General features: G+C 36.8%; 1 protein-coding gene across 25 annotated transcripts in view; it reads right to left on the bottom strand.

Annotated features, from left to right (window-relative positions):
- LOC135698378 (protein muscleblind-like) overlaps positions 1 to 12,351 on the bottom strand; it is an 847,806-nt gene that overhangs the window by 64,378 nt on the left and 771,077 nt on the right. For 24 of the 25 annotated variants that reach the window (XR_010517479.1, XR_010517480.1, XR_010517483.1 and 21 more), the window contains one exon: positions 8,338 to 8,508. Coding sequence is in view for 20 of the 25 variants with exons in the window: in XM_065218320.1 (XP_065074392.1) it covers positions 8,338 to 8,508 (171 nt within the window). In the remaining 5 variants the exon portion in view is untranslated. The remainder of the gene's footprint in view (positions 1 to 8,337; positions 8,509 to 12,351) is intronic. The other variant, XM_065218327.1, reaches the window with a different exon arrangement.

The raw sequence follows: 12,351 nt of genomic DNA, 5'->3' as shown, positions 1-12,351 counted from the left end.
CAATCACAACATTAATCCTCTGTAACCATATTTTGTTACGTCCAGACATGTTTCAGTTCTCCCCGGAGACGGGACTATAACTAGAACAGTACCATGCCACATTTTGAAGCCCCTGGAGCAGGAGAGAACTTGAATAAGTTGTTCATTGGTCAATATTAGTTGGTTTGCGTATTAGTTGGACAGAAAGCACAACCTGTTGATAGCAACAGGAAGCATGTTAGCGTAGCCAGTAAAGGCGTTATTATAAAGCAAATCCACCCTGAAGGTGGGGCGAGTTCGATTCTCACCCTGGTCAAGACATTTTTAAGGTTGGAATAATTTCCTGACGTGGAGGCGAACCAGCCTCAGGCTCAAAGCCTCCTAAATAAAGATAAATCAATCAATCAATTAATTTCCTGACATCCCTCAACATAGCTTCACCGACAAACCGACATGACACTTAATTCTGACTTATGCCCGAAAATCGTAAACGGTCGATTTAAATGTGCAGTGATCCGATCTGTCAAAACCATAGGATTTTTTGATCTAGTTAAAAATAATAAATTTGTCCAGAAATGATCAGACACGAACCAATTCATAACTTTTACATGCGTGTTCATGGCTTAGCGAAATATTTCCCTCGAACACGGAGCCAGATGTCAGTAGTGTGCTTTGGTCAGAAATTTTATTGTTTTTGCTATGTTCATTCATGTCGGTTTGTCGGTGATAGCTTGCCACACTATTGAAGCGTGCAAAATTGATACAGGATTAGAAAGCTCATCGTCGTCCACTGGTCACCATAGCCGGTCGAACCTCAGACGAATCTAGAACCGCTCTACCGTTCATACTGGCGACAACGCTCTGATGAGACAACGAAATCCCACTCCCAAGCTCCTCCCCTGATCCTATCCTTCGACAATGTACCCCACCAACTTCTACTAGACATAGAAATAAGTGAATTTTGTTAACGCGATTGATGGAAGGGTAGATAAAAAAAAATGAAAGCCAGAAGAAAATTAACAGATCCAAAATCGATAGTTATGTAGTTTTATAGTGATTTAACTGAAAATCGATAAATAATATGTTTAATTTAATTTAAATTTTAAATTTTCAGTATCTCCATTGAGCAGTTAAATATTGTTGGATGTCAAAAATTGGGAAGCTATCAATTTATATTAATCTGTTAATAACAATAGGCCGAAATTTTTCAACCGATAAAAGTTCGGATCATTTCAATACCGTATGAAAGACTTATAGTTTATAGATTCAATGTAGAATAAGTCAGATGATACAATTAAATTGAAAAAAAAAAATACAAAATGATTTTTACGACACTACTACATTCAATAGCAAAATGTATGCAAAATTATTCTCTTTTTATTTTTGTTATGGTTTAATTCCAAGCAGCAGACGAGAAAATAGCGATTTTGTGAAAGCATTGGCCAAATGTAAGCAGCTTGGATTGAAGATGGCATGTATGATACTTGGTATCAATTGTTGTTAAATTATGGAGCAATTCCACGGCAAGTAACAGTGTTTGTTTTTTTTATCATATACCATCGTTTGTTTCGATAATCTTCGGTGTAAAATAAGTTCACTACCAATCGAAGAATACGAGTTTGTTGATATTCATCAACGTTTGAGTTTCAACCACAAAATAGTCAATATCGGAAGCGATCCTCAAATGCATAAAAAAAAATCAAATTAATTTTAACATAATAATTATTTTAAATATTCTCGATCCCAAAGGCTACACACAAATCCATTAAAAGTAAGGTTTTACTGGGTTTTTCAATTGCGGATCTGTTCGGAGAATGTTTAAAAATCTGTGTAAAATTTAAAAATGGAACGATTGTGATTATTGATTTGACAACAACAGGCGATGGTAAATATGCATCCACGAATGAACGAAAACAAATGTTGACTTCGAAATTCAGTGGTTTTCTTGATCATGAATTTTATTTCATTACTGATTTATTTGATAAGGCTCAATCGAATAAACTTTACAGGGCCAAGAATTATTGTTCACTGTACAAAACATCGTAAAACTAGAATCGAAAGGTACCATACAATAAACACTTTATCTTCCGCTATCCAATAATCTTCTCCCATCAGAATAGGATCTGCTTCAAGTGGTTTCATTGTATGGCAGTATCGCCAACGGGGGACAGAGCGCCTCAATCGTGGCAATTGAGTTCTCCAAGCCGGATCTCACGAACACTACACTATAATATCATATACACATACTAGCGTAAACTTATTATTACGTGTACACGGTAATAATCAAACACCCATTTATCAGTAAAAGTTAACCCATTGTCAATACCAGTGGCACTACTGATTAATGAGTAATTTATTATTCCCATTAAGAAGTAACTGTTTGCAGCAACTCATTATTGTTCAAACAATTTACTCAGTAAAGCCACTTTTATTGAAAATGGGTTTACTTTTACTCATAAATGGGTATTTGATTCTTACCGTGCAAGCGTAGGGTTTTCGTTTTGTTGTTTATTTTTACTTTCGAATGACCGTTCTTACAGCTAACAAAAAAATTCTCACAGCTAACAAAAAAAATCATCTCACTAAAACAAGCAAATCGCATCAATATGAACCCGCCTGGAGAGGACTATGGCCGCAAAACGTGGCATAACTTACACACTCATCACGACATAGTATCGACTAAAAGAACTACTGATGGAGAACAATGAGAAGGAACACACAATGGTTGCTGCCGAATAAACAGACGATCGCGTGACACACATCGAGAGTGGCCTGTCGACAGCCGAGTAAACACTGATAATGAGAATGTTGTCATGTCAAAATTCAAATTCCTACAGGTAGTTGGTTGTCTTGAAATTTCAGCTTAAGTGTAGAAGAAATGATTTTATCAGCTCTGAAAAATAATCTGATTTTACATCTCATAACTCCATTAGACTTTGCACAATAGTTTGCTATGGACAACATATCAAATTTATGATGCACACTCAGTTCTGTTTTCCCCATCTCGGTAATATTTTACCGAGATACGAGATTTGCACAGCCGAGTGTTCGACAACACATTTCACTGAGATCACAGCAAGCATTTTTATTGATTTCAAGCTTATAGTTATTTTAAAGCTTATTATAAATTACCATAAATTTTGGCCAAAACAAGGTAAAAAAACGTTAGAAATTTCAATTGTATAAAAAACATATATAAGATTTTGAAACTTATATTGCTTGTCCATTATCAGAACAGTTAGCTATTTTGGTAAGCTTTAAATTACCAAAAAAGCTAACTTCTCTGATATTGGACACAATGGACACTTTGAATTGGACAAAAATCTTAGATCATCAACTTTTAATTAAATTTTTCAATTTTTTTCGGCCAAAACCTTTAAATAACAATTTTTATTACTAAAACAATTGTTTCACACTAAAAAATAATAAAAATTATTTGCGAATATTTTTTTTTAATTTACTAAGAGCTGACGTTTTACGTTTTTTGACAATTTTGTTCATTATGTCCAATATCATCAGAGTGGCCATTGTGTCCAATTTAACAAAAAATGCATTGAACATTTTTCCGGACTTGTTTTTTATAAGGGTGTATGTAAAAATGTTTTTATTTTTTTTTAATCATATATGGTGTCCCAGAATGCATAAGCACACTTTCAACTTGCCGCAATTTCTACCCGATGAAGCATATCAGCTGTTCAATGATATGTGTTGTTGTTGTTGTTTATTTATTGTTCATGAAGTTTGTATGCGCAAAGTGCATTTTTTTTAAATATTCATCAAAATGCGAGGCATTCCCCGGAAAAAAAACGCAAACAGATTGTGCACAAATGGTACTCTATTCCCAACCTATCAGTAAGGAACTTGGCGAAAATAGAGGAAGTAAGTATCAGAGTAGTCTTAACCGCTATCCGGAAGTTTGAGGAAGAAGATACCTTTAAGGACACATTGAAATCTGGCCGTAAACTGGGACCGGTGGATTGACAACTGGACCAGAAGATTACCCAAGCTTCTTCAATAAGAAAAGTGCCTCTGTTCGAGATTTGGCCAAAAAAACTGAGAACTTCGAAGAGTAACATCCAAAGTGTCAAGACAAGAAGCGGGCTGAAAACGTTCAAGAAGCAGAAAATGCTGAAACGCAGTCAGAAATAAGCCGTATCCGTCAAACCGAGGGCTCGTAAGCTATATGATAGCCTGCTGCGTGGAAATTTGACGTGTTACCATGAACCAATACTACACAGTCAGTGATGGTCAGAAAGTTGACGATAAGTCAATTCTTACCAACAAATTTGGTAATAAGGCCATTGTTTGGCATGCGATATGTGAGTGTGGCTAGTTGTCAAAGCCATTGGTGACAAAGGAGACGATGAACACTGAAATTTACGTTCGGGAGTGTTTGAATCCGCGTCTGCGGCCTATGATGGCCCAGTACTATTTTGGGCTGATTTGGCGTCAATGCGCTACTCGAAAGAAACGGTAGCTTGGTACAAAGCAAACAATGTGCAATACGTGCCAAAAGAGATGAATCCTCCGAATTGTCCGGAGGCCCGGTCAATCGAAGCTTTTTTGGTCCTTTCCAAGGGATATCTGCGGAAACACTGTAAGGCAGCTAATTCAATCGAAGAATTTGAAAAAGACTGGACAATAGTGGCCAAAATTATCGCCAAGGAATCTATGCTCAAGTTCATGGGCAGCCTCAAAACAAAGGTTCTCTCCTTAGCATACGATTAAAGGAACTGAGAAATTGTTTTCATCCAATTGAAAGAGAATACTATAGAAAACATATATATGAAATAAAAATTTGAGTTCATTATCATAACGTTGTTTTACTCCAATAATAAAATGTGCTTATAGTCTTTATTATAAATCATATATAGTCATATATGGAATCTGAGAGTGTACTGCCAACCACTGGTCGAGTTGGTTCGAAATGCATCTTGGGTATATTGGACAACATCAAAGCTCCTCTTTCGTATGAGTCTAGTATTTAAATGTTCTATCGGAGGGTCTAGAACCGTCGGACGGGGCATCTTTTTAAACAAGTTCGTTTGAAATAAATAAAGTAGATACTAATAGGATATGATGTATATCCAATAGGAATAGGAATATTGTAGAAAATGTTCGCCATCCGCAGTCCGAAAGGTTAACTGAGGGGCTACTTTGAACAAGTGATAAATTCTTATCTGCTAAATGGATAAGGACAACATTAATCGACATCCTAAACTCCACCCAAAAAATAACAACATCAGATCAGTCAAATTGTTGGTTTGACAGAAATGGCAAAAATCATTAATTGGTATGATGCAGATTTAATATGGAGAAACATCAACTCTCCTTCCTTTTCCTGGCCATATCATTGCTATAAACAATTGTCACGTGAAATATCCTGCACCATCTGGTATTACGAATGCATATCGACTCCCGAGAGGAGCTTGTGAATGTTTTTACAGGTTTAAACAACGATTTGGGTCAATTTTTTGAGTAAGTACACTTTTTATAAAACTCGTTGGTAAGTAAGCTTTTCAACATAATTCTAAGAAGTGCCTTATGATATTTGCTGTGCATTTTATTCGTTCGAGTATTCTGCAGTCCCAGTAGCAAATTGTGGATGAACATTCAATCGATTCTTTAATCTACTTCATTTGGTTCCACAAATTTTAATGTGTCCAAAGTAGCTCCACACGACGGTATATTTTTTATCTTATATTTCTCGCGCAACACGAGAAAACGGCCTATCATTGTTGATCGATTCTCTTCATAGATTTTCTCTTTCGCGAATAACCCAACTGCAAATGAATTTCCCATTCAGTGTGTAGATTCAGGCGCAAGCTAACATCATCTTCTGTCGAACTGTGCTGCGAGTTTAGCGAGAAATTCGTTTATGTAGCCGTGGTGAACCAAAGAGAATGTCGATGAAGAGAATCGATCAACAATGATAGGCCCTTTTCAAATGTTACGCGAGATTTAACGTAAATCTTGAACGTGACATAATATTTATTAATAAAACTATAGACTAGACTATAAATTTTTAAAGTGTGACAGAAAAAAACTGTTTTTGTTTGACGTAAAAGGTTTTCCTTTTTGTTTTGATTGAAACGTTTGAAGTGAAATTTCTGACTAAAGCACAATATTTTGAATTATAACATTTTGCAAAAAAAAAAATATGGTTTCAACACCAAAAATGACGAAAGAATTTTCTTGTTTAACCGCTGATTTCAAATTTGGGACTGTACAACATTTATTAGACAGGATGTTGTTCTCATGACCAGTTAAACCACCTCTCAGGCCCTCATAAAAATCACATATGTATGTTATGGAAAAAGCATTCTTCACTGAAAATTTCAAATTATTTGGTATAGTAGTTAATAAATTACAGATGTTTATGTGTGTGTCATTTTCCACCAATACACCCTTTACCATGAAATGGAACAGAGTACATCCCTGTGCTTTTACCACTTTCTGTTCAATTAACGGATCGATCAATGCTTTAAAAGTTCTTGCTACAGGTTCCTTCGGGGGCATTTCGTAGTTCCTAGAGTGGGCAATGTGGTAAATGATCCATTTAAGGTTCACGGAAAGCTTATTATTTAAAAAATATGAAGAAAGAGCTGTCGCATGGCATGTTTTGGTGTTATTGGTCCCTGCTACAGGATCTCCCGGGGCATCCCGGTGGTTCCAAGAGTGGCCACATAAAACTTGCCAATTCAGAGTGTCACATTTAGAGATTTTATGATTCGTGAGTGTTAACTCAGATGGAGCGCTCACGAATCGTAAAATCGCTGGTTGTGACGCTCTGAAAGCAATGTTGACATATTTTATGTGTCAAACACATAATTCACAACCTCTTTTTGTTACTTACAGCTACTGATTATTATTATAACACCTAATGATTTCCTAATTCAAATGAACTTTTTTTTTATAGCAGGTGAGTGGAAAGAAGCCTGTCCTCACATAACCTTGATGGAAAAGAACAGAATAATCGTTTGGCTAAAATTTCATTTAGCTATGATTGATTCTCTAATTTGATGTTTTATTGTCATGGTTTAAACTTTAAAAAAAAAATGCTGATCATATCATATGGATACAGAAGTCAGCAATATGTAAATGAAACATGGGTCTAAGTTTTGATATTATTCCTTGAAATGTGGGGGCCTAAGGCCAAGCCCCCAAGTACATTCGGACCTGCCTACTCTTACATCCCGCATTAGATCCCATTTACCCCCTGCCACCTAAAGCGGAAGGGCAGCCAGTCGTCTATTTTCCCATCAAGTTCCGGAGCAAACTTTTCAATTGTTCTCAACTAACGACAAGCAAATTTTCCCTGCGGTCGAAGGCGCGTGGCGCTAGGCAGCATCCGGTTCGTTTTAATGGACATCAACTTTTAATTGTGCACCATTCCGAACAAGATCCTCTCGAGACTTTGTGTAGGTACTTGCTACTAGAGCACAGGTAGTGGCAAGGTACTACACTCAGTGCAACAGCCTCGATGTTTTCGTTCAGTTTTGGTATGCTACGGCTCGGTTTGCAATCAGGAGAAAGGAAAATTATTTTTCCTCGAGTGGCTTTAATTTGAGTTTTCCTTAATTAAGTTGAAATTAGTACAGTGACACTGAGGCAATAGACGTTCTTAGTGAGTGTGTGTGTTTACGCAGCGGCTGTCCGTGAGGGTGATTGTGCTTTTCGCTCGCCAAGAGTCGAGAGAAAAGAGATGCAGAAACTGAAGAAAGGACTGATTTTGATTGAATGGAACTCGGAAATTAGTGTAGGCATGAAACGAAACAACTGAAACACAAGACACAACCGAGGAAAACAGCAAAAAAGCGCAACAATTAAAGGGAAACAATAACCAAAGAATCAGATGAAAATATCGGGTGAGATTGTGCACGACCGTTGACTCTAACTCATATTTGAGATCCGTTTACTCAAATTCGCAAAAACGTAGACAGAGTGAATTTTTACTCAAATATGAGTAAATGGCACTTACATATGAGAAAGTGTCACTCAAATGTGAGTGACATTTACTTATATTTGAGTAAAATTTTACTCAGTGATCTAGGTTTTTGCGAATTTAAGTAAACGTATCTTAAATACGAGTTAGATTCAACGGCCGTGTGATCCGAAGCCGAGAAAAAACAACGTGAAATGAGATGATAGAGGAAACAAGGGAGGGCATGGAACTTAATTACTCTGTTTTTCTTTTTGTTGTGGCTATTGTATTGGGAGGGTTTGCTTTGTTTCTAAAAAGTTATTTTTTTTATTCTTCTTTCCCTGGTTGAGCTGTTGGTTTTGTTGATCTTGCTAATTTGGGTGTTCTTTTCTTTATCTTTGGGTGACGGTGCTCTTTTGAGGGATGCAACTTACCACTGTTGGCACTTGGCCGGGTAGCACTGGCTGTCCAGGTGAGATGCCCATCTGCTGCATTATGGCGTTTTTCAGGGCCAGATGATTCCTTCCGTTTATCAGCAGTTGATCTTTGAGATGTTGAGGAGGGTGAAAGTATTTACACGGTGGTTTTTCACGATTACAACGACCCTGTGAAAAGAGAAGAGAAAACTATTTGTTAGTATCAGTTTTACCTATACAATAGTACACAAAATTCAGTAGGCCACTTGTTGCAATTAGAACACTTCTTTAGGCATCCATACCCTCCCAATTTGGCATAGTTATAATCCGTCCTGCCAAACGGGGCCTTGTGAGGATAATAAAGGTCCGATTTATGGACTCTGATGTCCTCCAAATAGCCGTAAGCTGTTTTCGGCTCGTTCCTGTACGATCCTACGGAATGAGTTTAGATCTCAGGTTTCGATAGTGAAGTACACGACGCAGCAGCTGCCTTGGTACCATTCGTTGGGCGAATTGATGTTCAGCTCTCGGAGTGGGCTTCACTGATTTATGCCAAAGATAAGTGACAATTTCGGGCTTATCCTCCACATTCGGTTTGGGGCGAAAATATGTATGTTTACAGGCATCCTGTACAATTGTTGCTAAGTATAGCTCTTGCCAGCTACCAAACAAATGGAGCCAAGCTAATCCGGGCTCTCTAGTGGAAGCAGAATTTATTATTTTTTCCATCCCTTATCAGATTTCCTTGGCATGTTCTGCACCTCCGTATAACGTGTGTGCCTAGTGCTAGATGCTCGCTTTTGCTGAATCTAAAAGTACTGAGTCCAATTCCGTTTGGTTCGAACTTAATGATTCCCCTCATCTTCTTCCCCTTCAGACTATTTGGCAAACTGAAGAAAGTGGTTCCGTGTTATCAGAGCAGCAGAGATGCACAAACACACATGCCTACCCGCAACCGATTGAAAGTGAAAAAGCACGTCGGAGCAAACAATTTTCCAGCTGAATCAATAATACTGCTCAATTAACTTAGTTACATCCAATTAAAGTTTAAAATTTAATTGCTCAAATCTCCTATAGACACTGTGTGTATGGGTGACTTCGTAAGCATAGCACTGTTTGGGCTTGTGTTTCGATGTGATTATATATCGGCAAAACTGATTCTAGTGAAGGTTGAAGCCATATCCTTAGAAATGCGGAAGCAAAAGTTTATCAATTTTCCTTTATGGCTCTATACCTCAGTGTCGTTGTTGTTGGTGGTACGTGTCTACAGTAGATATGGGTTAATGTACGTTTGATTCCGATGAACTTTCGATAAACGGATGAAGGGCTGGAAAAGTATTACTATGAATTAAAGAGCTTTTTGTTCGTTTGGGTTCTTGGTGGTTTAATTTATTCAGGAGCCTAGGGTCTTAAGCTTGATGTGACTTTAATGGTATTTTTAACTAGATTTTTCTCTCGCTCTCTTTCGCTCTCGCTACATGACTTTGAAGCTCTTAAACGAGTTTTCGCTTACTCTCAACTTAGTGTTCTTGAAGCACTTTCACAGTTATCATGGAGAGATTTATATGCCAACCAAAGCATGCATTTGTGTATTGTGTGACAAGCCCAATACGTTATATCCCCAAGGAAGTTGAGAAAATTTCCAACCCGAAAGATGTTCTAGTCTGGACTGCGAAATGAATCCGCTGCCTATGGCTTGGTAATACCGTGATTTACTGACTAGGCTGAGACTCCTAGAACGTCAAAATGGACTTATTTATATGACTGATAAATTGGCGGCGCCGATATGGTGTAGTGGTAAGCGTGGTTGCCTATCACCCCAAAAGGGCTGGGTTTGTCCATGAGTTGATGGGTCGAAGGCCAGGGTCCAGGTGCGGGAACTGCCTCCCTGGTGTCGGTAGCATTAGTACTAAGTACGGAAAACCAGATCGACGGAAAACAAATCAGCTTAAGTCGCAGACGTGGCTTCTTCCGCAAATATATCTAAAATGAAAAATCGCTCATGCAAACCAGGGGAAGATCTATCCGATATGAATGGTGGCTTACGATTTACATGGATAGACTTTGAATTATAAGAAAAGCCATAGTTAATGTTTGAAACTTAGGTCCTTAAGAATGCTCAGTGGACAATTGATCTTAAAATGGCAAAATTATTTATAATATGAGCATTTTAATGAAAAGAATGCACTTTAAAATACAAACATTTAATTCTCTTCGTTATTTTCATTCTCTCTTTGAACTTTATAGATCCACAGTGGATTAATCTTCAGTGGCAAGTTTTGCTTTTGTTCTGGAATATACATATTTCCTTCAAATTTTAAATTTGAACAAGTTTTTGAGATTTTGGACTGAAATGTTATAATACTTTCAATACTGTTAAAAAATAGTGAAATTCCTTGCACAGGACTTCATTTCAAGAGAGTTCTGGGGAAAAAATCAAGGGAGCTCTAAGAAATACATCAAGTGCAATCTGCTTTCAATGTAGTTTTGAGTACAATTTCAAGAAAGCCCTGGATTGAATTCAAAGAAAATTTTCATGAAAACCCATAGGAATTTCTTAGGAGCAGAGCTCCCATGAGCTGCAGACGATATTTCCAAGGGCATTCTGAGGATTATTTCATGAAGTTTGTGGGAGAAAATGAATCCGGAGCATAAATCCTTGAGATTTTTGTTTATAGAATACTTAGGGAGTGACGGGGATGCTAAAAGGAGACAATTACATCTGAAAATAACTCCAGGACATCTTCAAAGGCATTCGGAAATGAATTCCAGGAGTGTCTGCCAATCAAATTATGAGGAGAAATCTAAGGATGTGAGTAGAAATGCAAATGGATTGTTAGGAGACTTCCAATGTGAGTAGAAATTCCATGGGAAGGAGTGATATTCAAAAGCGAATCTGAGCTGCATTTAATAAACATTCTGAGAATCTTTGCAAAGGGGTTTTACTGAGGAGAATTTGAAGGTAATTCCAAGGGAAATTCAAAATTTATAATAAATTCGGAGTATAGTTCCTACGATATTTTGAGGAATATTCAATGAAAATGCGAGAAGTATTCTGAATATATTCTGGTAATATTTTTTTTTTAGAGAATTCAGTGAAGCGTTCCAAATGAAATTCTAGAATATTTAATAATAAGAATTTCGGGAGACTACGAAGTGAATGCTGAGGAGAATTCTTAGTGAATTTTTACGAGAAATCTTTGTTGAATATGGAATGGAAAATTTAAAGTCTTCAGAACTACTTGAAAGTGCCCAAAATTTTCCTAATGTTAATAAAACGGCCTTGAAGTTATTTTGTATTTTGAGAAACTAATCTGATGCTCACAATACTTTTCATAACATTTAGAAACTTAACTGAACTTTTTCGGTCTTCCAAAAGTTTTCTCTGTTTTCATAACAATCATGGTTCTTGTCGAAAGGTTCCCTGAAGTTCTCGAAACTTCATTAACATTTATGTATTTTATCTAATGTTAACGCAACCGCTCTGAGGTTCTCTGTTCTTTCGTGAAGTTCTCGGAACTTATCTAAAGTTTTTGCAGTTTACATTTAGTTGTAAAGGGTGTTCCACATCAATGCATCACGGAAATTTTTTTGTAGAAAATTACCTAGTTGACCGATCCTTTTCAAACTTTCAGAGAATGAAATATAACCCATTAGTAAGCTTGTGGCATATTTATTTCATTTTTTTTCTATTGAAGATTTCCGTTCTCCTTTGAAATATATGAAATTCTCGAGAACATCTTTAAACTTCCTTGAAATTCTGTGGACTTCTATGCAGGTCCTTAAATATTTCTGAAGTTTTCGTAAATGCTCTGAAGGTCTCTGTACTTCTCTGAAATGCTCGGCACAAATTTTCACTATCTTGAATTTGTTTATGGATTACGAAACTTCCAGCCATTGCATATTTTGAGATCTTGGACTTTATAAAATTAAGTAAGTGTTGAACTTCATCATGCAATGGATTTGATTGTAAAGCTGTTTCTTAAAAACTAATTGTCATGTCATAAAAACGTAGCATATTTTAAACGCATT

The sequence above is a fragment of the Ochlerotatus camptorhynchus genome, unplaced genomic scaffold (assembly GCF_037179485.1).
Source record: "Ochlerotatus camptorhynchus isolate MF236.1 unplaced genomic scaffold, CSIRO-AGI_Acam_v1.1 ptg000085l, whole genome shotgun sequence".
Taxonomy (NCBI): Eukaryota; Metazoa; Arthropoda; class Insecta; order Diptera; family Culicidae; genus Ochlerotatus; species Ochlerotatus camptorhynchus.
The sequence above is the reverse complement of the archived record's forward strand: the minus strand, read 5'-3'. Positions and strand labels throughout refer to the sequence as shown.